Source organism: Coccinella septempunctata, chromosome 9 (genome assembly GCF_907165205.1).
Source record: "Coccinella septempunctata chromosome 9, icCocSept1.1, whole genome shotgun sequence".
Lineage (NCBI taxonomy): Eukaryota > Metazoa > Arthropoda > Insecta > Coleoptera > Coccinellidae > Coccinella > Coccinella septempunctata.
Window position 1 is genome coordinate 10,343,830 of NC_058197.1, and position 24,742 is coordinate 10,368,571.

General features: G+C 37.4%; 1 protein-coding gene across 4 annotated transcripts in view; it reads right to left on the bottom strand.

The window, feature by feature from the left end:
- Positions 1-1,703: 1,703 nt before the first annotated feature.
- The window catches only part of LOC123320314 (unconventional myosin-XVIIIa), a 119,958-nt gene continuing 96,919 nt past the window's right edge, over positions 1,704-24,742 (bottom strand). For 3 of the 4 annotated variants that reach the window (XM_044907610.1, XM_044907611.1, XM_044907612.1), the window contains 9 exons: positions 17,339-17,428; positions 9,166-9,531; positions 6,635-6,913; positions 6,247-6,562; positions 5,880-6,101; positions 5,375-5,795; positions 4,920-5,312; positions 2,443-2,520; positions 1,704-2,382 (listed from right to left, as the gene is read on the bottom strand). In XM_044907610.1, coding sequence (XP_044763545.1) covers positions 2,316-2,382; positions 2,443-2,520; positions 4,920-5,312; positions 5,375-5,795; positions 5,880-6,101; positions 6,247-6,562; positions 6,635-6,913; positions 9,166-9,531; positions 17,339-17,428 — 2,232 coding nt within the window. In that variant the 3' untranslated portion in view covers positions 1,704-2,315. Of the gene's footprint in view, positions 2,383-2,442; positions 2,521-4,919; positions 5,313-5,374; positions 5,796-5,879; positions 6,102-6,246; positions 6,563-6,634; positions 6,914-9,165; positions 9,532-11,940; positions 12,842-17,338; positions 17,429-24,742 lie in introns of those variants that run through there. The other variant, XM_044907613.1, reaches the window with a different exon arrangement.

Here is a 24,742-nt window from a genome sequence, read left to right on the forward strand (position 1 = left end):
TTCTTATTCACTACTACTTTTAATCAACAAAGCACGGATCAGATCTCAAACTCGAAAGACGATTATGGAATATTAGCTTTTAAGGTTATAAAAACAATAACAACCTTGTCTGTCATACAGCCATACTATAGTTCCGCAACTGCTCATCGTGGCGCTGCAATCTTATTTTGCATACAGTGACTATATATTATAGAACTATATATATGGGGCGGTATATATAGTCACTGTAATTTTGCCAATAATGTTTGATCAGCAGCACGGATACTCAAACATGTATTTATTTGGATATCCGTGGATCAGTACCACATAACTCAAACAACGATGCCAACCATAGAACATAAATGACAAACACATTGAACTCTAAAAGATCTGGAACGGCATCTAGATGTAGGCACCACAGATTACAGTACTCTGTAATCTGTGGTAGGCACACTGAGGAAGACTGAGAAGGAAGATGTAGAGCAATCTATCTTTCTCTGCGATCTGTCAATTGGTTTATAACGATGTAAACAAAAACAACCCGGGGCGTTCAAGTGAGACGACTGCTACATCCGACGTCTGATACGGTTAATCGATTGGTTGCCGAACCATTAGAAAGAGATGGGTTGCCCTACATCTTCCCTCTCAATTCGACACACTTTTCCTCGTATTTCGGTCCCTAAGAGGCCCTTCCAGGTCTTTTAGAATTCACCGGATAAGCCGATAAGCAATGGGAATGCTTGTGGCAGCCACAGAGAACTGATATGTACTAGTAAGTCGATTTGGGAGAAACTATTCCAAAGACGTTTCCTCGGGGTATATCGAGCGCCAGCTATTCTTTAGAGGTGAAAATAGCAAACCTACCCTGGTGGCTTCTAGTTGAAGACAAGGCTTAGGACTGTCCTAAACCCGTGAATAGCCCTTGAACGTTATAATGGAAGGACGTAAAAACAAGTTGAAGTTTAAAAATTTTATTCTTTGACTCACAATAAGGAACACAACTGGCACTATTATAAAATCAGTCGAGTGAAAAGCGCAATACAATTGGTGGAATAGAAACAGTCCACTTCACACAAAACTAAGGAGGTTTTCTTCGAAATGAAATAAAAATAGCAATATGCGAAGGTAGTGAATTCACGGAGCGAATCGGACGCAAAGAAAAAGGGGGGATCCGATCTCAAACGCGCCACGGGTGTTACGGATTCGTGCGCCAGTCAAGACTACGGCATTGCAGGTTGGGGGAAAGAAAGCGCGGCGTTGGGAAACGGTTCTCTACTGTGGTTTCTGGGTTTGCACGTCGGCCGGAAATCGTACTGCCAGGAGTGGTAGAATTAAATAGGATAAGGTGATGGAACTGAGGTTCCTAAGTAAAATACGGAGTGCTGTCTTACCTCTGGATGTGGACTCGGTGTATGGACGTTCTCCAGGGAATGCTCTGGCACTAGCTACTTGTTGAGCGGTTAAATTCAGGGTGGCAAACCTCGCAACTTAAACACGGAATAGTGAATTGAAAATTAAAAGTGGGTATTCCAATTAAAAATCAAAACGAAAAAATAATTCTGAGATGAAGGCGCATTTCTCAATGAAATTAAAAAAGCTTTTTCCACTTTTCATACTATTTTAACTCCACTTTTACGTCATCAATTTTACTTCCAATAACTAAATATTATTCGACTGGGGCAGGAAAACGTCTGCTGGGTGAGCTAGTAATTAATAAATTTGAGTTCACGAGAGGTTCCTCTATTCTCCTTGAACAGAGCGTTTATTAATAACTTACATGGTAAATATACAGGTATACAAAGCTAGCAGTGGTACACATACATATTTTCTATACAATATATTTAACTGAAATTCATATGAACAACTCCTTCATAAAAGGCACTATAGACGACTTCTTAAAATGAGCCCTCTAAATAGTGACAAGAATAACAAACGCCACATTGGTGGACGATACAACAGAAGTCCATTTCGCGATGCATTATATACAAATATACTTCATGAAGAAATGCTAAATACATTCTCGTCATACAAATTGACAAATCTCCTCCACCGATTCTCATGTACGAACGACCTTTCTGTGAAATATATACAAAAATTACAATATTAAAATGATACATAATAAATAATAAAATTTCGAATCTTTCTGTCGAACTCTTAAGAGGTCTGAGGTTATAACCTTCATACTTTTATACAGTACAATTTCTTTATCACATCCGATAATGATGGTTCCATCAGACAAATTCCGTCACGGCTTCTCTCGCGTCATCTGTGCCTTCATCTTGTCCATCTCTGCGATAGAAGAACCAAGAAAATGTCCGGCACAGATTCTGCGCTACTCAGGTAAATGACGCCTCCTTTCCTAGATTGCTGGAGGATGTGCTTGATCGGCTCAAATTGTCGAATCTGTTGAAAAATTTAATCCGTCAATAAATCTTTCATTCGAAAAGATGCTGTTTACTATACCTTCTTCCGTCAAATGATGAACCTCTGTTGTTGGGAAGATATGTATCGACTGAATCGCAGTCTGAATCGCCAGGGTCACTGAAAAAAGATAAGGCGTTAGCCTCAATTTGCAAGAGACATGATTTTGATGTTTACACCAGTATAGGTTTTATGAAGCATTATGAATAAAAATAGAGCACGGTTTTGCGTTGTCATCGCATTACGTAAAAACGGCTGAACCGACTTTATTCATTTCTTTCAAATCTCCTTATACCTACTTTGTAGAAGGTTTTAACGGAAAAAAATTAGAAAAGTTGTTTGGGAAACTGTAAAAAAAAAACTAAACGCAATTCAAATTTCGAGCGTAAGTGTTGTTGGGTAATCTAAACTACAAGGACAAGTTATTGTCACTTGCTGAGGGTCGAAAATGATGTTAATGAACAACACGATAATAATATTGATTTAATGTTCTTTAAGTTCAGCATTTTGGTTATCAGTTAATTGATTATTGTGAGTCTGAGCGATCAGTATATTAATTTTAAGTACCTTAAGTATACATCACGAATACATTTACGTTAAAAAGATAATAGTCTTCTGCGCTTTTCAGTGAGACTTGCAAATTGCAAAAGCAATGATAATAAATGATCGACCTTGAGTGTTTGCAGCATTAATTTCGAAAGTCCATGCTTTTCACACGGTCAATTTTATGTAGCCCGTTCCTGTGTCAACAAACGCTCAATTTTGTGAATATGTACCTACTGAATGATTTTTTTTAAACTTCTTTTACTTTTCATGCTATTGTAAAATGATTTTTTTTATCGCTCATTTTACTTCCAATTACTTAGTTCACTATAGCAGGCTCAGCTAGTAAATTATAAAAGTAGAAACTTCAGTACAAAAAATTTGAGTAGGTTCTCAGTTGATAATCCTTATAATGAACTATTATAAAGTAGCAGACTACTCTTTTCGATATAAAGAAGACGCTGTCAACGATTTGAATAATGAAAAGGATAGCGCCTAAAACAGTGAGGCAATGAATTCAATGAGAATTAATTCAGATGCGTACAACCTGCTGATATGAATATCAACAAGTATTACGATCTGAATTGCCATCGTCAGGGCCCTAAATGGAGTACGCTCCACCGAAGAAAAACAGATGCTGACCATGGTTTCGGTCTCATTCGACCTCGTCAGAGCAACATAGCTTCTTCTCCGATGGAGTAACGTTTGGAATTGATGAACCCTTATTCAATACTGGAACTGGCACGTGCTACTGAGTACTATGCAGTAACACAGAGCGACACCCAGTATGAAACGATATCCGATTCAATCTCCTCTAGATAGAAACCCAGACGAAGACAATAGCATATGTCCCATATTTCCTCTACTTCAGTACGCCGATTCGATCATTGCGAACAACATAGGTGTAACGAATTGAGAAGTTTGGGAACCCGTTCAGATCACGGCAGAAATGATGCGGTAAAATAATGAAAAGGATCACGCCTAAAACATAGAGGCGATGAATTCAATGATAAGAATTAATTCAGATGCATACCACCCGCTGATATGAATATCAACAAATGTCACGATCTGAATAGAACTAGCCAATTTGTCATCGTCAGGGCAACTAAATAGAGTACGCATATATTTTCATGACGAATCCACATTGAGAGTGAATTGTGACAAAATGACTAAGTTGCAACCTTAGCTTTAGCTCAGCTCAAATTTCCAAAAATCGCCTTCCGTTAAAGTCTAGGCGGACCAAAAGATCTTCTCCGTCACTCCAAGCAATCACTAATTCTAGTTACAAAAAGTGACACCAGGTGGCACCGTAGAGTTATTATTGGTACAATGACTATATATCCCCCACAGTGGCGACATGGGCTGTCTAATTTTCTATTGGTTGATCCGCCATGTTTTGTCGGACGTCAAAATGACTGGTATTTGCATAGAATTTCTAACCTATTTTAATATTTCTATGATTACTCGTCTACGTTCTTTACAAAACATGGCGGATTTTTGACAGTTTTATGACCCGTTGTCGCCACTGTGGGGGTATATAGTCACTGTAATTATTGGAATAACATAATTCAACCTATTTGAGCATGTACTGAAATGAATAAATCTCAATATTTTTTCTCATTACCTTATAATAAGCTATTACAAAGTAGAAAACTATTCTTTTCGATATAAAGAAGACGCTATCAACAATTTGAATAATATTTTCATGGAAAATCCACGTCATTGAGACTAAATTTCGACGAAATAACTGAGTTGAAACCCCTTTTTTTAACTCAGCTCAGAGTACGCGATCAGCATGTTTTTTTTCGATTTTACTGGAGCAAAGTTGAAATTTTGATAATAAGAATTACTCATTCAAAAATCAAAGATCTCAATTGAATAACAACATACATATTTATGAAATTTTGTTATCTGAAAAAAAGTCCCAATATTTCCATAACGATTAACGTAATTCGATAAACAAATCATCCACTCACCTTTCGGAATGATCTGAAACACTATCCCCAAGCTCTCCCTGCAAAGCCAGCTGCAGATCTTCGATTCGCTTCTTCGCCAACTTCAGATCGTTCCTCTCGCTCGCCGCCTCCGTCTCCAGATTCTCCAGCCTCTTCTCCAGGTCCTTCTTCCTCTGGCTGGCCTCCATCTCTTTCGATAGGGCGTTGTTCAGCTCCTCTTTCGTTTCCCTGAGGGACCGTTGAAGTTTCTTGATCTGGTCTTGGGCCTGCTGCTCCTTCGTCTTCCACGCGGTCACTTCCGACTGGAGCTTCTCCACCGATTCCTTCAGACGGGATATCTGGATCTCCAACCTGCTCCTGGTCGATTGCTCCAGGTCCAACTTGGACTCCAGCTCCTTCACTTTGAACTCGTTCCTGCAAGGGAGATAAAATCAGTGTCATTCATCGGAGAAGCTTGATAGAATTGATAGAAATACCTCTTGGCAAGGAGATTCGACGAAGCATCGCCCATATACTCCGCGCTCTCCAGCTTCGTGGTCAACTCCGCCAGCTGCTCTTTCAGTTGGTTCCTTTCCACCTCTAACTCGGATACCAAGGACACCTGCTCTTGAAGCGCCATCTGGTCCAGCGACATCTGTTGGATGGCCGCCTTGTACTTCTTGAACACCTCGGCCAGTTCTTCTTCGTTCTCTTCCAGCTGAGACTGGAGCTCGCCCTTCTCTCTGGCCAGGTGATTGGCCTTTTCTTCGGCGTCTCGCCTCAGCCTGTTCGATTCTTCCAGCTGAGACTGAGTGTCGGAGAGCTCGGCCTCGAGGCTTTGTTTGATCTTGACCGCCAAGGCCCTGGCGCACTCTAAGTCTTCCACTTGGTTCTTCAGTTGCCTTATAACGTTCTTTCCTAAAGAAAGTATGACCAATATAAACTACGCATTTCTCAGATATATACAAGAGTGTTGTATTAAGTTAGCAAGATCAAAATTACCTGGAGCATCAGCTTTTTGCATGTCCAGTTGCGTTTGGCAGTCCCTGAGCAATGCCTTCGTTTTTCTCAAGTCGTTCTTCAGCCTCCTGATCAGCACCTCATCACCCTCCCTATCATGCCTTTCGGATTCGGCAGCAGAAGCCAGTCTTCGCTCCAATTCGTGTTTTTGACGCAGAAGCATAGTCCTTTCTTCGTGTTCGTTCTCCAGTTGAGCCTCCAAAGCTGTAATTGCAGAAATAACACATTTTTAGGAACATAATCTAAGATTTCACGTAATGGAACTGGCAGAATTAGTTTAAATTTCATAATAACACGAAATATACTCTCATACCGCCTTTCCCTCTTTCTTTGTTAGAAACCACCTTACCTTTGACCCTTTTCTGCGCATTTCCTCGCATCTCCTCCATTTCTTCGTCCCTCAGATTTGCCTCTTTCTTGGCCTCCTTCCTCATGCTCTCAACGGTCATCTCCAGCCTCAACTTCGCCTGTTCCAATAACTGCACCTGACTAGCCAGTTCGTCCAGTTCTTCCTCCTGGTCCTTTACTTTCCTCTCCAGCTCGATCTTCTGTCTCCTGAGGTTCGTTATTTCCTCTTCTGTCCTTTCGCCGCAAGTTAATTCATCGTATTCCCTCTGGAGAATGTTCAGCTTCTGCTCTTTGAGGTCCAGCTCCAACCTGGTGTCCTAAAGAATGAGAGATTATGATGTAAAATACCTTCGTCGTGAACTTTAAGTTTATGTGAAACTACCACTTACCGCAAGGGCAGTCTCCACGCTGTATTTCTCTGTTATCAACACCTCCTTTTCTCGAACCGCTCTCTCTTTGGCGTTCCTCTCTTTCTTCAGTTCGTCGTTTAGCATCTGGGTCTCCGAATCGAACCTCCGCTGTTTCTTCTCCAGCAGATTGTTCCTTGCGTTCTGCTCTTCGAGCAGCAGTTTAAGATCGTTCATTTCGCCGTTCAATTTTTGCACCTTGTTCTTCCACTGTCCGACTACCTGTCTCTGTTCTTCAGCTTCTTCGTAAGCATCGTTCAACTGTAAGAAGATTGTATCAGATGATTCTGGCGCATGAGATATATCTAAAGATGAATACAGTAATAGTAGGGGTAGTACAGGAGCCCGAATATGGAATACTCCTTCAAACGAAAATGATGTACTTTTTATGAAAGATCTTTGAAACTTCACATTTTGAAATAACCATTTCAACCGTTTCGCAAAAAAAAAATATTTCAAGCAGATAAAAATGAAAAATAAAAATGGGTATTTAAAATTTAAAGCGTTTCATTTCAATTGCACAAGTTGGCAACATCGACTGAAATATGCCTTCATAATAAAGGACAACAAATACATTATCTCGATGAGATAGACAAAGGTGGCTGTCTATGAAGTCTGCGACGAACGAAGTCGTGAAATTTTATGGGATTTTTATTGCCGGTTGCAGTTGAGGCTCGCCAGTAAGTTCGCGCCTATGAATCAACATCTGTTATTTTATGAACAAGCTGATCGGACATTGTTCTTTTTATTGTCTAGTAGGCACTGTTGCCAAATCGTAAACTTGAAACCAAGCGATTTAAATTTTGAATCCCCATATTTGAAGAATGATTTTGGATAGTTTCCGCGGTGCATTTGGAAAAATCATGAATGAAACTCATAATTATTCAGTTCAAACTTGCATATGCAGTGATAACCCAAATTGCGAAGAATTCCCCATTGAGATATGAAACAAATTTGAAGGGTGAATCAACAGCAAAGACTGAGGATAAAGATGCATGACTAAATCATTCTCAGCAACAAGCAACAAAGGGTCTAGCAATTTCCCTCACAAAAGGTAAGGTTAGGTTAGGTAAGGTTAGGTTAGTCGCCGTGTTATTGGCAGATGACAAATGATCAACACGTCAATTTTGGTTTAACGTTCTCAAAGTTCAGAATTTATGTTAACAATTAATTGATTGTTGTGAGTCTGAAGGATTATTGATCAGTACATTGATTACATTGAGTACTATAAGTAGATATGCATGGCGATTTTGTTTTGCAATTGCCAATTTACTTCAAATTTCGCTAAGTTAACTGTATGTAGACAATAAAACAACAATTTTGTTCACAAAATAGCATTGCAATGAAAAAGTGGATGTTCAATTTAAATGGAAAATATACTTACATAATATTATGACGGATTTTCTCAAAATTATATGTACAAATATGTATTTAATTATTATTTTCAATAAAAAATTTGAAACAGAATTTTTTCGACTTTTCCTACTATTCTGCGAATTAATTTTTTCATCTCTCATTTTACCTCAATTTACTGAATATCCCCTTGATATGATAGCTAGTCATCTAGTTTGAAATGAAGATTTATAAGATTAATAGAGAGCTTTTCTTCAACATGAATTTTGTGCTGCTTTTACTCACTGTGTATAATCATATTCTGCAAATACCTCATATCTATTTACACACATTATATTCTCAACATTCTTGGCTGATGTGAGAAACCAAATCCTTATAAATATATAGGGTAAAGGAAAAAATTTGTGCTTTTTACTCATTTTGAGCCGGTTATATTTCAGTAATTTATCTTTTATTTACTGCATTCAAATGATCTGATATATATATATACAGGATGAGTGTTTGACTCGTACAAATATTTCAAGAGTAAATTTTTGAGGTCAAAAGTATCAGTTTTCTCCTATATCATTGTTTCCGATTTGACCCTGATGAAAAAATATAACCATTTTAAGTTTTCATAATGAGTTGTGCTACCCCTGGAAAAAACAAAATTTCCTTCAGAATAACTAGCTGAATCTGTGACACTACACATCTGTGGATCTTTTGAAAAGAGTCGCATTCGGCCAAAGTATCCAATTTGTCGAATTTCACAAATATTTTATAGTTTCGAACATTGGGTTCTTTGAATTTTTGGTATTTTTATGGTACGAAATGGTCATAACGAGAGAACTGGCAGACGTGGGTAATATCTTGTGTTCAAAAAAGATTTATCAAATAAACGGAAAAACTATATTTCGAAATTAATTTCATTCGATACAACCGTTTGTGGGAATGAAATAATTTTTTTTTATGATTTTTCAACAGCCTGTATGTTTTAAACCGAGCCGATTCGGAAAAAATGGTAAAGGAAAAAAGTGTTTCTTCTGATCTCAAGAAAATACTGCACGAGTTGAAGACTCACCCTGTATATTCTAAGTAATAACCCCATACCTACTATTTTCCTAACCTCAAAAACAAACAACAAAAGGTTATCTCGCTTCTCGCTAGAGCCTCACACCTACCTTCTTCTCCAGCTGCTTCTTCAGCCCCACCAGCTGCTCGAGATCGTCCTCGTGCTGCTGCCTCAACCTCCTCTTGGTGAACTCCAGCTCCCTGAACACCCTCTCGTAACGTTGTTTGTATACACCGCCACCTTCGGCCTCGTTATCGTCGTCGTCCTCCTCGGAGATGCCGTTCAGGTCGGACCTCGCGTACAGCAGTTCCATCTCGAGCCTCTCGCTAGCCCTGTTCAGCTCCTTGTTCTTGGTGGTCACCTCCGAGAGCTCTCGTTCGAGCCTCAAACGTTCGCCGGTCTCGGCTTCCAGCCTTTCTGTGGCCAACGTCGCCGCGGACTGTTCTTCGGCCAGGTCGGCGGCCATGTCGCTCATCTGGAAATTTAAGAAGTGATAAGGTGAGTTTGATAACACCAGCTGGTCACGCGGGGGGGGTTATAAGAGTGTCCGTAAAGTAACTGCGTCAGATCAAGATATCAACTTGAATATTGGGAAATGCTTAGATTAATTCAATTCAATTCACTTCTTTATTCATCCTTTGGACATAGAATAGGGCAAGTCAACATAAGCAAAAAAGAACAACATGAATATAAACAATTAAATGCAATCGACAATAGTACAGAGATAGAAGAAGCATAAATCAACTTAATGAGTCACACAAAAACTGGGTGCTATACAAGCATTTATTAATAAATAAAGATCTGATCTTTTTCTTGAAACTTCTGGTATCCAACGATTTCAGTTCTTTCGTAAGATGATTGTATAACTGAATCCCCGCAAAAGTAGGTGATGATTCATACGAGGGTATATTGAAAAATTCTTAGCCTACTATAGAACCAAAAAAAATTTCAATGTCAAAATATTTTATTACTCAACATGTGCTCCTCGTAATTGGATACATTTATTACAGCGAACCTGCAACGTCCCCAGACCTTTCAAAAAAATGTTTCTGAAGCAAGAACTTTTCCAGCAGATTTTTGGACACAAAACTTCTTATGTCTTGGAGAACCAGAGTGTCGCCATTCCATCGATTGTTGCTTTGTTTCTGGATCGTAGAAATGTACCCAAGTCTGATCCATAGTAACAATTCGGTTTAAGAAGTCTACAGCGTTTTCAAATCGAGCACAGATCGAACGCGATGCTTCTACCCTTGCACGCTTTTGGTCAACATTCAAACATTTGGGGATCCATTTTGCAGCAATTTATCGCATATCCAAATTGACGTGAACTATATGATGAACGCGTTCGTATGAAATATTCAGTGCACCAGATATCCGTTTTAGCTCAATTCGACGATCTGATGAAATCGTGTCATGAACTGCATCGATATTTTCGGGGACTGACACAGAAACTGGCCTTTCCGATCGGTCATCATCTTCAATGGAAAATTAAACCCTTTTGAAGCTTGCAGTCAAATTTTTCACGGACGCATACGAAGGACATTGATCACCAAGGGTATTAACCATATCTTCGTAAATCTGCTTACCTCTTAACCATTTTATGCAGGTACCTGATGATGGCTAGATACTTTTTTCGACTTTCACAATTTCGGTGGACATCTTCTTTCTTTTTATTTATTGAGTAACTCTGTTTTACTTTTTTGACCTCAAACTTCACACTGACACTTCTAATGAGTTATTGTTCGTTGCTCTATTAACGCAATATTTTTTTATGCATGGAATTGGTCTAGGCTAACTAGATATCAATACATTCTCGTATCTGCTGGTGCTATGATGTGGTATACATAAAATAATCCCATGTCGTGTCTGGTATTGATGAAAGTCAGAACATTAGGGATGCTTTAATTGTTTTTCTCAGGATAGATGGATATATTAATGGCTAGATGGAAATTTGAAGAGAAGCTATGTCGGTATGATACGCATGTCAAGCTGTTTTCGTTCCCTTCCTTGAAACTATACAGATTTAGACTCATTTTGCGCCCTAGCTCATTAAGTCTTGCGCTTTCATGATCGTCCATCCAAACCCAACATAATTTCAGTGGTGCTCAGGAGGAAATTCTCAAAATTCAGGGACTGAATCAATTAAAATACATGAAAAAGTTCGTATACGAGCTCCAGTCAAACTTTTAACGTAAGGTAGGTACATCAAAAAATTAGTCAAAATTTCTGAACGAATTAATAGTTGCTGCCTTGAAATCTATTCTTATTTTACGATGCAAATGATCAGCAACATAATATTTGTTTACATACTGCACATCGCAAATATGTAGTAAAATCTATACTTAAATACCATTCTCTATTACACAGGTGTCCCGAAATAAATGCAATAAATAATAAACTTTTATGTCTAATACATGCACACGATACCCCATTCAAAAAACAAAGAGCAATAATAATTTTTGAACACTCACGAGGGCTGCTGAAGCAAAGTGGCTGTTGAAGCGAAAGTGGCTGCTGGATAATGGCTGCCAATTTCACACCGGTTAAAGTGAGTAGGAAATAATCTTTGGAAATGTTGAATCGATTGGAAAAATTCAACTACCATTTGAAAGCTTCGTTATTCCTGAGTGACACAGGCTATTTTCATTCAGTGATTCAGTGTGAAATAACTTAATTGGTTGATAAAACTTGTGGATCGTTGATTTACCGGCGTGTGCTCACATTATTCGAATGACGCAGTATTAGTGATATTATAAGAGTAAGTCTTCTGTTCACCAGAAGATTACCAGTTCAAGTATAACTGAAATAAATTCGTGTACAGCTCATATACACTCAGGACAACTTGCTAAAAAATCAGTATATCCACAAGAAAACCCTTGTTTACCTCGTCTATTTCAGCACAGGTGGCATCCCCGCAGTCGGTTATAGTGTCATCGTTGCTGATCCTAGAACTAGACCTAGCAACGCTGCTAGACCTGCTATAGATCTTCAGACTCTTGATCATGATATTCCTCTCGCTCCTAGATTTCGAAAGGGCTTCCCTTTCTTCTTCAATTTCTCTCTTAGACCTCCCTCCCCTTCTCTTTCCCATCCTAGTCCACTCGTCCATCACATGGTCGGTCCTCCTCAAGAAATTCTTGATCTTACTGGACAGCGCGTTATTGGCGGTACCATCAGCTTGGTGAGCCGGTATAGGCTTGACGTTCTGCCTCATCTTGGTCCTGCAGCCCAACACGAAGGACAAGTTAGCGTCCAGGACTATGGAGGAATCGTCCTTGTCCTCCAGGTCGCTCAGATCGTAGTCTGAGCTGCTTTGAGGGTAGTACCTCCTAGGTTCCAAGCTTTCAGATCGTTCCCTCGACTCCCTACCGATCACCCTCAATTTATTCATGGATCTGGGGGTGAAACCAACCCTATCCTCGGACTGGGAGTAGGTCCTCTTCTGCCTCCTGAGGTCTTGGGGGATCCTTGGAGGGAGTTTTTCCGAGTACAGGCTGGAAGTGGAGGTCGCGCCTGAAATGGGGTAGGTTTCCGAGTTGTAGATCTTGTTGTAGGTGGAGGAGTAACTGGAGGGTGAGAAACTCCTCGAATTGAATCGCGGCAGCAGCCTCGGCGATTCCTCCCTGTAGGAGGACGTCGAGGCACCCCTTCCAAGGGAGTATTCGGACAGCATCTTCTTCTCGGTATTCTTCAGAGTCGGTGTGACATAGCAGAAAGGGTTTTCGTATATTCACACACACTCGATCTTATCGCGGAGTCATTTATAAATTCGCACGTTTCGTTGCACCAGTGGCGTTCTACTGACTAACGTAATCGAGTGGGTTTTGGGGAGATGTATATTTAGATCCGTTTCCTATGCTATTATCCGATTGCTATTAGTTGATAGATCCGTTGCACAGAACCTACTTCAGATCCCGCGACTTATTCTGGTCCGATTGGGTGGACAGAAAAAAAAAAACAGAATGCGCATTCTATTGTATGTGTACTCTTGATCCGGTGCAATTGGAATGTGATGCGAAAAAAAGGCAAAGGAGTACCTGAATAATCCAAAAGATATCATGTTACAGCATTTTTTCTTAAACTTCTTCATGATTAAAACTCAGTCAACTATTATAAGAATCCTCATCATTTATTCTTCAACTTCTTGAAACACAAATGGGTTTTGATAAAGGCACAAATGTTGTCGAAAAGTAAGGGAAAAATTTTTATATAGAAGATTCCGAGAAATAAAAAATAGTCCACTTGCCTGATAGAGTTTCATTTATTAATAAATCATGGATGAAACTGAAAGCTATGACATTATTATGTTAGCAAAGGTCCAGAAAAGTATCCTCGTTCAACAGTGGCTTTATTTAACAAACAACATCCTTGAAAAAATGTATCCGCTGCTTACGTTGTTCAACTGGTTGCTAAATTTGACACTGGTTCAGTAGAAAACAAAAAGAGGGTGCATGCAAAAGACGAAGCGGGGGACGTGGTTGTCTTAGGTCATGTAGTAATGGATCCGACCTTGAGTACTAGGAAATTGTCCGATGTATCTGGTTCTTCACGCAAAACAATCATGAGAATCCTCAAACAATATAAATTCCATCCTTATAAGATACGATTGCTTCAGGAACTGTGTCAGGAAGTGGTCAGTGAAATGATTATCGATAATCACAACTAAACTGCTCCACATTAGTTGGGGATATTGACTTAAATTGCAAAAAAAATAGTTAAATCAATAACAGCTTGACATCTTCTTTGCATACTACACACGAGGTTGTTGAACATTTCTTGAGGAATTTGGTTCCATAAACGGGGCAGAAGCTCCCTCAGATCATTTAAGGATTCTGGGGTAGGTTGATGATTATCTAATCTTCTTTGGAGCTTATCCCATGCATGTTCTATGCAATTCAAATCTGGTGAGTGCGGAGGTATTGGTAAATGTGGAATACCAAACTCCTCGCGCGCATTCTTAACTATGGCTGCACGGTGCGTTCTAGCGTTATCGTCTAGAAATTGAAAAGTTTCACCAATAGCAGCGTGAAAATTTGGCACAACATTGTCAATGACATGCTCCCTCTAGGGGACAAATGTGTAGATCTGTGCGACCGTTGAAACATATCTCGGCCCATACCATAACCGGAATGGATGGACTTCTTGGACATAGCGACGATTACGGGGTATGCGTGGGATGTCCATACCCTTATTCTTCGAGAATCTGAAAATCGTCCATATCTGGATTCATCAGTGAATAGGACACTACGCCATTGATCGTTCCAATTGATATGTTGCCTTGCCCATTCCAGTCTTTGACGCTTATGGTCACGTGTTAATGGAACTCCTCTTAATGGACGTCTATAGAACCTAGATTCACCTCTCTCAAACGTGGTCTGATGGTTTCGATGGAAACTTGGACCCCATCTGCATTTTGAAAAGTATTCCGTAGCATGTAGGGTTTCTTCTCGCCGAAACGGTGATGTAACGATCCTGAGCAGGTGTTGTTTTTCGTCGCCCACCAAGCCTTGGTCTTTCCAACACGGAACCTGTCTCCCCGAACCTATTCCAAAGTCGAGATATCACACTTTGGCTGACTTGGAACCTTTCCGCTACAACAACCTGAGTTAGGCCACTGTGTAGCATTCCCATAGCCCTATTAGCCTCAGCGTTTGTTAATTGACGTCTTGGCATTTTCAGAAAACTCGTTTCAAATCGAAACCGTTGATAAACTGACTTCATTTCAAAATAAGAACATTCATGAAGCATATGCTGCAACTAAACTTCAGAAAAAAGGCGACCAGATTGACGAAATGTCTCATACTGATTTTTATTGGATCGATTCAAGTTGTTATTGAGTTTTAAATGATTTCACAGCGATTTTCTCGAAGATTACATACTTTTAAGAACGATTGAATACGATATCCCTAACACTTGTGGAGCAGTGTTGGGGTTGGGGTTTTCACAAGTTGCTGTACTGCTTCACAAGAATTCATGTTTTACGTGGAAATTGATAAATAATCAAGCTGCTTTCAAGAAGTTAGACATTTTACTCTACTGCAGATATCATACAACGATGCTTTCTCTTATGTACATCGTCATTAAGGGTGATAGATCCAGGCACAAGAGGGGGAGACAAAGAAACCACTTTTTACAAGAAAATTCCAGGTTCTTCGGAAGCATATTTCTCAGCTTTGCACCTGATAGCAATTCAAGATATACATGGACCAAAATAATTTATTTCCTATTATCTTCCACACGGTCTCGTAAATCCGTCGAAGCATGCAAAACAACAGCGTCCGTCAAGCCGATGACGTAACAGCACATCTCGGCCCGCAAGATAAATTGATTCGTTTAGACGATTTTTTCTCTCTTAAAATAAGACGTGCAGCGAAACCGGGCAACGGGCCAGGGAATTTTTTCGCGTCGGCTGCATAATGAGGAGAAAGACTTCACTATCTCCGCAAGTGGGCGTACTACGATTGGGCAAGTGTATCGAAAAAGTTGGGCGCCCTTTTCACGCGGCAGAATTTTCGATCTAATTGGCAGACCGTAATGGATGGTTCGGATTTTTCGTGAATACCGGGAGCGAAAGGAAATTAATGGTCCGAAACTAACGTGAATAATTGAGTGTTGGCCGAGAGAGATCGCAGATATATTTAGAGACGCGTTTCGAAATGACATGAATGAGTTTTGTAAGCGATTAATTTATGGTTTCGTCTTTGTTTTGATTGTGAATGTAGAGATTTAGATGAAAGTGTGAGTCAGACTCGCGTACTCCAAAAAATCCAACTTATTAATGACTAGCTGTACCAGGCATGAAGAATTTTTTTGCTATGATTACTTTTTCAAGGCGTTCAAATGGACGCCTTGGAGATTCCTTTTTCCAATAGTCAAAGATCGTGATAATCGGTTGAGACTTGAAGTAGCCGTCACGTGACAGTCAGACAGGTGGATTTTATTTCTTGCCTTAATTTGTATCTCTTCAACCTGTTATATCTCGAGAAACATTCGAAAAGCTAGGATTTTTCATCAGGAACGAATGGTACAGATGAGGGTCACATTCATTGTTATATCAATTTATTACATGCCAGAGTCGAAAGCTCCCTCAAAATGGAACATTATTATGGATTGGATTAAAAATGTTAAAATTGGTAATATCATCGAAAGTTAGGCTAGTCAAATTTCCATCAAAATCCTACATTTGGTTCCGAAATTATGTAAAAACAAACAAAACACTGAGAAACACATCGACTTCCACATTCGTAATACATTATTTCCCGTTGAAAAGTAACATTAATAACAATCAAATATCATAGAAATATTGTTCTGAAAATTTGGGTACTTGGGTGCTACAAACTTCGTTATTCCAAATGGGACACCCTGTTTATTATAACTTTTTTCGCTTCTCTAGCCCCATCTGTGATTTTTGTCTGGTACTTCTCTATCTCTATTCCTGATCCTTTCGGAGATATTAACGGTTTTCCAAAAAAAATTGCCAAAAACATGGAACTAATGAAAGGGACATCGACAAGACATATTTTAGCAAGTGAAATTTTGAAAATATGTTACTAAGATCATGAGTTTAGTGTAAAGAAAATTTGGTTTGTCATAAACACAGCGTTCCAAAATTCTTCATCTTTTCGCTCTATACAAAAAAACGGCAAAAGTTCTCCCTAAAATATAAAATGTCTTTTCTATGTCTATTTCATTGGATAGGTTTTTGGCAATTTTTTATGAAAAACGCTTAATGTTTCCGGAAGTATCAGGAATAGAGAGAGGAAAACAATAGACAAAAATATTCAGGTGGGGGATAGAGAAGCGAAAAAAGATATAATAAATAGGGTGTCTCATTTGAAATAACCAAGTTTGCAGTATTTTTTTCGTATAAGCGGCAACGTCTCAACATTGAAAATATTTAAGTCAGATAGATCAGAAGCGCAAACTCTAGTACCCAAATTTTCAGGACAATTCTATGCCATCCACCCTGGGACACACTGTATAGACCATGTTATGAATATTGCAGCTTGCTACTGGTGAAAGAATTTATAAAATCGTTTACTTCTTTAAAATATTAATTGAAAGAGTAGGATGAGACATTTTCTATTTCTGAATTTTAAGGCTTTCAATTTCTCTGCATATATTCTTCTTCATTCTATAGTATTGATTGATGATTCATTCTGTCCAAATTCCTATGATTGCTCAATTCTTCTTTATGTATCTAGTTAGTTTTTGCGATCATTAGTATTTTTTTTGTATTTTACATAAATTTTAATTTGCAAGGAGAAAAAGATGGCACTCACCTTAGCCTCCAACTTGTCGTTCTCATGTTTGAGTAGTGTCCTTTCTTGTTCTATTTTTTCGTATTTGGCCTTCAGCGCCTCTAATTCCTCCTGTAAGAAAAGGGACAGTTAATTGTGTATCTTATACCTACTTTGCTTCGTCATTAGCAAAAGGAACATTTTTTTATCGTTGAAATTTCTCGATAAATATATTTCTTATTTTTTCGTATTCTGGTTCAAATTTCTGGAAAAGCCCTGAAGAAGGGGGAATTATAATTTTGGAACGTTGGGTAGTTTGATATAAATTATAGAGAATACATTTTTCCATAACCAGAGAAGTGTTTTTCGGTTAATTATAATATCGGACAGAAAAAAGAGATGATATTGACCATGAAAAAAAAAGTTATAAAAATATTCCTCTCATTTGAGGTTTAATGTAATGATTACAATATTAAATAGAGAATAAAAAATTATTCACAATTTATAAATAAAATGAGATGAAAACAAAAAATGTATAATTCTTATGATTTTGTTGATATGTCTTTTGTTATCAATCTAAAAATGATGTATAAAATTCGCAAACTCAAAATTGAAAGAATGAAAAATAAAAAAAATCTGCAGTTCGATTCGGTAAAACAACCTATTTTATTAAAGTTTCATGATCAATTCACATTGAATCTTTCCTGGTATATAATAGTTTTCCAGTTTAGAATTTAAATAAGCAACATCATTCTTTAATTTATGAATATTGACGAACGGAATGAAATTATCTATAAATACCTACTATTATTCGCAACATTTTTTTTTAATAATTATGTTCGGTTCAATATTGCAACATTCAAATGAGGAATTCTCCTTTCAATAGGAAATATTTCGTTGATTTTTTATTGAGAAAAATGCGACATAAACACAGCATACAAATTAAAAATAAAGGGAGCGTTATATGATTCATAATGAATCATTCATATAATAAAATATGGCAATCATAACAAATAAATTATAGCTTCTCATGGATCGATAATATGCATCTATGTGATGCCTTTGAAATAAGAATGTTATTGCAAATTTTTATCGACAGCGTGGCCTTGAATGTGGTTCAATGAGACTTTGTACAAAATTATTTCAGATATAATAAAAATTGAAAAAAAAAGTTATGCAGAAAATCCCGAAAACCATCAATATTTTCCAAAAAAAAAGAACAATAGAAAGACTAATTTCAATTCTAAAACACAAAAATATAACGTTAAAACTATCATAGAAAATATTCCCTTGATATGTGTCGCGTTATTTATTTAATTTTCTTGGGCTTCATTTAAAATGTTCATTATTTGAAACTATAATGTGATGATTAAAGTGCCAAATTGTATCGGGTGAAAAAAATAAAGTCGGAAATTGATATAACTTTCTCGGGCGAGAGGAAATGATTAGAAATTTCCTATACGGATTACATCTCAAGCGACGTCGTAATTTAGATAATTTTATTACCTAATAATCCCCATGAGAACCATTAACATAATAACCCGTCGAAGATAATTACAATAATCCGAAAATAGTCCCGAAACTAGGCAACCGACCAATATTTTATCATCTCTCCCGCGCATTCATCTGAAATTCAAAACAGATGAACCGTCGATATATCCGACATTATTGTGACAGCTCGCCGACTCTTATTTTCTAACATTTATGTTAATTTTTACGGTATTTCCCATGATTTCGTGTATATTAATGGACGTTTTGAACCAGATAAAAAATGAATTATTCAACAGGCCTACTTCGATTTCATCCGTATATCTTTGTTATGCTTCACCACTTCAAATGATGATCATGGAACTGCGGAATTCTCGCCAAACTTTGGAATAGATCGCGATTTTAAAGAAGAAACTTTCAATAATATTTTGAATTATGCCACTTCTCATGAATAATTGAGGTTTTGTTAATCGAAATCCTAATCTACTTGTTTGCTTTTTACTATATGGAATTTTTCATATATTTTGAGGTCAATAACATACGACACTAGTGACTGATGTTTGGAAGTTATCGAAAACATTACTTTTCCGTTGTCTAGTTACTGACCTCGAATGAAAATCATAATTAATTATAGAAATGAAAGAACATAGGTATATTTGATATGTTCTTTTATAAAGTACTACCCTACGAAATATACATGTTTTAGGTAACACTTCAAAACTATCAATTCTAAAGTGTATGTTATTGAGCAGAAAAAACTTGAAGAAGCAAAAATTCAAATGTTTAACAATTTCATCCTTATAATAAAAACCACAAAAACTATATGAAGAACCAAAGAATATACTGAAATATCTACCACCCTTCGTAAATAGTGCATGACAAATTTTTCAATTATTCATAAAAAGTTCCGTAATATGCAATAAAGAATTAACTGTTCGAGCATCTTTCTACAAAAAAGTTAATACCGAAGATGGATTTTGTGCGTTATTCTATCTCTATCTATTATTATTATTTGTATAATCATACAAATGCTGTGAAAATATCTAGACCATGAAGTTTTTAATTGAGGTAAAATGACAAATGATTGTTTATTTGAATTTCATGTGGGATAATGAATATTTTTGCGCTGTATAAAATGTTGAAAACTTTCCCAACTATTCTAGTTTACTTCACTATTCCATTTGTATCTGGAGTAACATGTGAATAATTATTTATACTTTTTATGGAGTTACTGGTGGATTATTTGACCTGAAAGAGTAATAGAAAGAGAAAAGCATCGCCATTCGATCTCCAAATTGAAAATTTGCCAATTGTTCAGTCCCCATGCCTTTCGAAAAAAATTATTAATCTCAATTTTTATTGGAAATATATTTTTTACCGTTTGATGTCATGCGTATGACAACATCTGGAAAGTTTTTGTGATTTTTAATTTCTTGCTAGTTTTATTTTCGAATCAATCGAAGCTTCATTTGTTGATTTCCTGAAATAACTTTTCTTTTACTCGAACTTTAAAGCTTTCTGTATTCTCGGTTTGATCCTTCGAATTCACAGAATTTCCTAGATTGGAAGGGAAATTGGGTATTTGAACGATTAAAAATAGATTGAAAGTATCGGCGTGAATTCATATAATTCTATATACAGGCAATTCAAAAACTTGCCAAGCCAATTATGTCTCGACAAGGATGTTTTCAAAGAAAAGGCCGGAACAGGTAAATTTTTAAAGGGAGGGAGACATATTTTGAGTAAAATTGTAAGCCGAAATCTCCTCAAACCTAGGTCTATCACGCCTAAATTCTTCATAGGAATAGAGGGTGAGCTAAACCTCAATTGGAACAACAATATGTCCCTCTAAATAATACTATTGTCTTCTAATTGAGGTATAGCTAAACCCCTATTCCCTATTAAGAATTTAGGGGTGACAACCCCTACACCTAAGATTGAGGAGATTTTGGCTTACAATTCTGCTAAAAACATGTCTCCTTCCGAATAAAAATTGACCTGTTAAGGCATTTTCTCTGAAAACATCCTTGTCGAGACATAATTGGCCTGGCAAGTTTTTAAATTGTCAGCCTCTGTAACTACTTCAAGGACTCAATAAAAATTTGCAAACTATAGTATTCATGTAGAGGGTCAAGTGATCTTTCAATTGAGGTATAGCTCATCCCCAGCCCCCTATTCAATATTGAGAATTTAGGGGTGATAGCTCCTACACCTAAGGTTGAGGAGATTTCGGCTTACAATTCTGCTCAAAAGATGTCCCCCTACGAATAGAAATTGACCTATTCCGGCATTTTCTCTGAAATCATACTTGTCGTGACATAATTGGACTGGCAAGTTTTCAAATTGTCACCCTGTATGAGAATCGAGTATATACCTGAGAGGTTTTTCGTTAAAACTTTTTCAGAATCTATCTGATTTCGTTAAAGATTTGAATTTTTCATTATATTCAGTGTCTTTCGAATTTTCATTGGAGAGAACGAATTTAGATTTTCTGTTGACTCTTTCCTTCTTTGGGACAAATAACGTTTACCATTTTAGACGAATTGCTAAAAACATCAACATTCACAATTAAATTTTCAACACAACCGGAACATGACCCTCTTCAAAGTGATATTGCTTGAACAGTAGGCGTCCGATTTATGAACTTTCATTTTTTAGAACTTGAAAGGTGATATGAAATTAGGAATATCTATCCATTATTTATCTCCCTTGCTGAATTTCATGAAATGAAAGTGTATGTCTTCCAGGCCTTTTTTTCACACTTATAAAATCGTTTAAATCGCGCGATTTCAGTTTTTTGTAGAAACTGACTGCGTATTTCTCGAAAATTCGAACCATTATCAAAACATGGATGTAAAAAGGAGTCGTGATTACTTTATTCAAAGTTTTTTATTACTGTTTGTACTGTTGAATAAAGCAAATACCGATAATACTTTTAACGAAGAGAAATGGCAACAATATTTTCATAGAAGTATTCGCTTTGTCCACATCAACCCCAGATAAACCCAACATATTCCACGAATAAATAATAAACAGATCCATCTCGCGAACTTGCCTCTATACGCGTAATATCCGATAGGAAACGATAGAACCTGAGGCGAAGAAGGCTAAACCGTAAAATTAACAATGGTGGTCGTATCTGGAGGCCCCGGGGGCCACGTTACAAGAAAGTCCGGTTGTTAACCCGTCGGCTTCGGGTTTTTGTCGATGATTTCGTTCCGGTGCCGAAGAAAACCTGCCCAGTATAGGTTTATTCAGGAAACGATCGATTTCGAGCATCTGCAATTGATGAGTGAAAGTTCTTATCGTGGCTGTCCGGGTTGACTGAACAGAAGGAATTTGATTAATAGGTTCACGCCTTAATGAGGAGGGCAGAAGCGAATTTGATGGATCTCTTTTTTGAGGAAAGGAATGCGGAATGTACGTGGTATCAATATTGGACGACGAAGAAATATTTTCTACGAAATCTTAACTTGGAACGACTATAAATAAGACATACATTCATTTTTGAATTTCGATATCAAAATTTCCGTCTACTGACACCAGAAAACATTGGCTTTCAAAATTATGTCTAGTTTTCTCATTCATTTTTTCTCCATTGATTTTTTTCCAAAAACATTGCAATTTATTTCAACTAATCCTTATTGTCTATATGGATGAAGGTTTTTTATTTGGTGATTGAAAATCAAAGAGAAATCCAGAAACTAGATATCGTTCACCTTATCATATGACGATTAAGCTAAATTTTCCTTATAAAAAGCAGTTGAAGAGATTAAAGCAGGGGAAGCTGAGTTAAATATGTTGATATTGAAAACAGGCGAACTCTTTCATTTCACTGGACTGAAGCCTATTCGTAATAGTAATAACACACAGAAATCATCTGTACAACTTAATATTTCAAGATGCAAGTGAAAACTTTGATAGCAAATATCTTTAAAACGGTTGAGAATTATGATATTGAGCTAGGATACGTGTTGTAACTGAAGAGTCTATTCCATCTACTTAAAGTTTTCATAATGAGCTGTTCCACCCTTGGAAAAACGAAATTACCTTTAGAATTACTAGTTAACTCTGTGACACTACACATTTGTGGATTTTGAAGAGTTGCATTCGGTCAAAGTACCCAATTTTTCGAATTTCACATATATTTTAACAGTCGATTCTTGAAGTGAAAAGAAACAATTTTTTCTTATACCACTTTTTCCGATTCGGCCCTGATAAAAAGATATAGTCATTTTAAGTTTTCATAATGAGCTGTGGAGAAGCAAAATTACCTTCAAAATAACTAGCTAAATCTGTGACATCACACAACTGTGGATCTTTCAAACAGAGGTACATTCAGCCAAAGTACCCAATTTTTCAAATTTCACAAATACTTTTTAATTTTTGAACATCAAATAACTCGAAAACGGCGCATTATAGGAGGAAGTATCAAGAATACTTGTATTTTTCAAAACGCTCAAATATACATTAGATAGCGTTCTACTTAGTTTCAAGAGTTGGATTCTTTAAATTCTTGGTACTTTTATGGTAAGTAATGAGAAAACTGGGAGACGTGGGTGATATCTTGTGTTCGAAAAAAATAAATCGAATTTATTTCATTCGATAAAACCGTTTGTGAGATTTTGCGCAAACTAAAAATAACATTTTTTCATGGTTTTGCAACTGCCTACGTCTTTAAAAACGAGCCGATTCGAAAAAAATTTTTCTTTTGACCTCAAGAATCTAGTGTTATCATATTTGTAAAAGTCAAAGACTAACCCTGTAGTTAGATGGTTCTTCTTCGATAAACTCGATTTTTTCTTGAATAGTAGATTCGGGTGACTTGGGACGATTTTGGAATTCTCAACTCTCAAATGAAATCGGTGACTTGGGACGGTGTATAGTTTTTAAAAATTAGAATTTGTGATTATATACACTGCGCAAAAAAATTAACGCACATTATAGAAATCTCAAATTTATTCTACCGCTGAAGGTGTTCTCAATGATAATAATTTTTATCCGAATTATGCATGCATATGTTATCCACTTTCAACGGTTTTCTTCAATACAGATGTTTTTTCCCAGCAGGAATAAAAAAAGATGATATTATCAGATTTTGAATGTATTGGCTCCATTCTAAAATTAGTTGTTCTCGATCAATTCTAGTGATCAATAGTTTTTCTTTCGTTTGATTTTCTACACTCGATCGCTATGCAACGATGCCTAAGCGGTAGTTTTGCGAGAAGAAGGGTGGACATACAGAAGAGTTTCCCATACAAGTGTGTCCAGAATGTTGCAGCGATTCAGGGAGACAGGTATGAATGTCCGAAGACCAGGACAGGGTAGACCACGGGTAACAACTGCCATTCAAGAACGTTACTTGAGACTTTCTTCGTTGAAACAACGGTTTGCAACCGCTCGCCTCCTTCAAATTCAGCTTGAGCAAACTCATGAGGTGCAAATTAGCACTCAGACAATAAGAAATCGCCTCAGAGAATATGATTTAAGGCCTCGTGTCGCGGCAAGAGGCCCAGCTCTTACCCCAGCCCATCGAAGGGCGCGTTTGGATTTTGCGAGAGAGCATATCCATTGGGAAGAGGCTGATTGGGAAAGAGTTCTTTTCACAGATGAGTCTAGATTCTGCCTCTACCATTGTGATCGACGTTCCCTTGTATACAGACGTTCACATGAAAGATATGCTCAGTGCAATTTCCTGAATAATACTGGTTTCGGGGGAGGATCGATTATGGTATGGGGTGAAATCTTTGACTGCTCGCACAGACCTAGTGGTCATTGATAATGGAGCTATGAATGCTGATATGTATATAAGGAACATTCTTGAAGAGCATGTAGTGCCATTTGCTCCATACATTGGTGAAAATTTCATTTTTATGGACGATAATGCCAGAACCCATCGTGCGCGCATCGTTCAGGAGTACCTTGAAGAGGTTGAAGTCGAATGGAATGGCCAGCAAG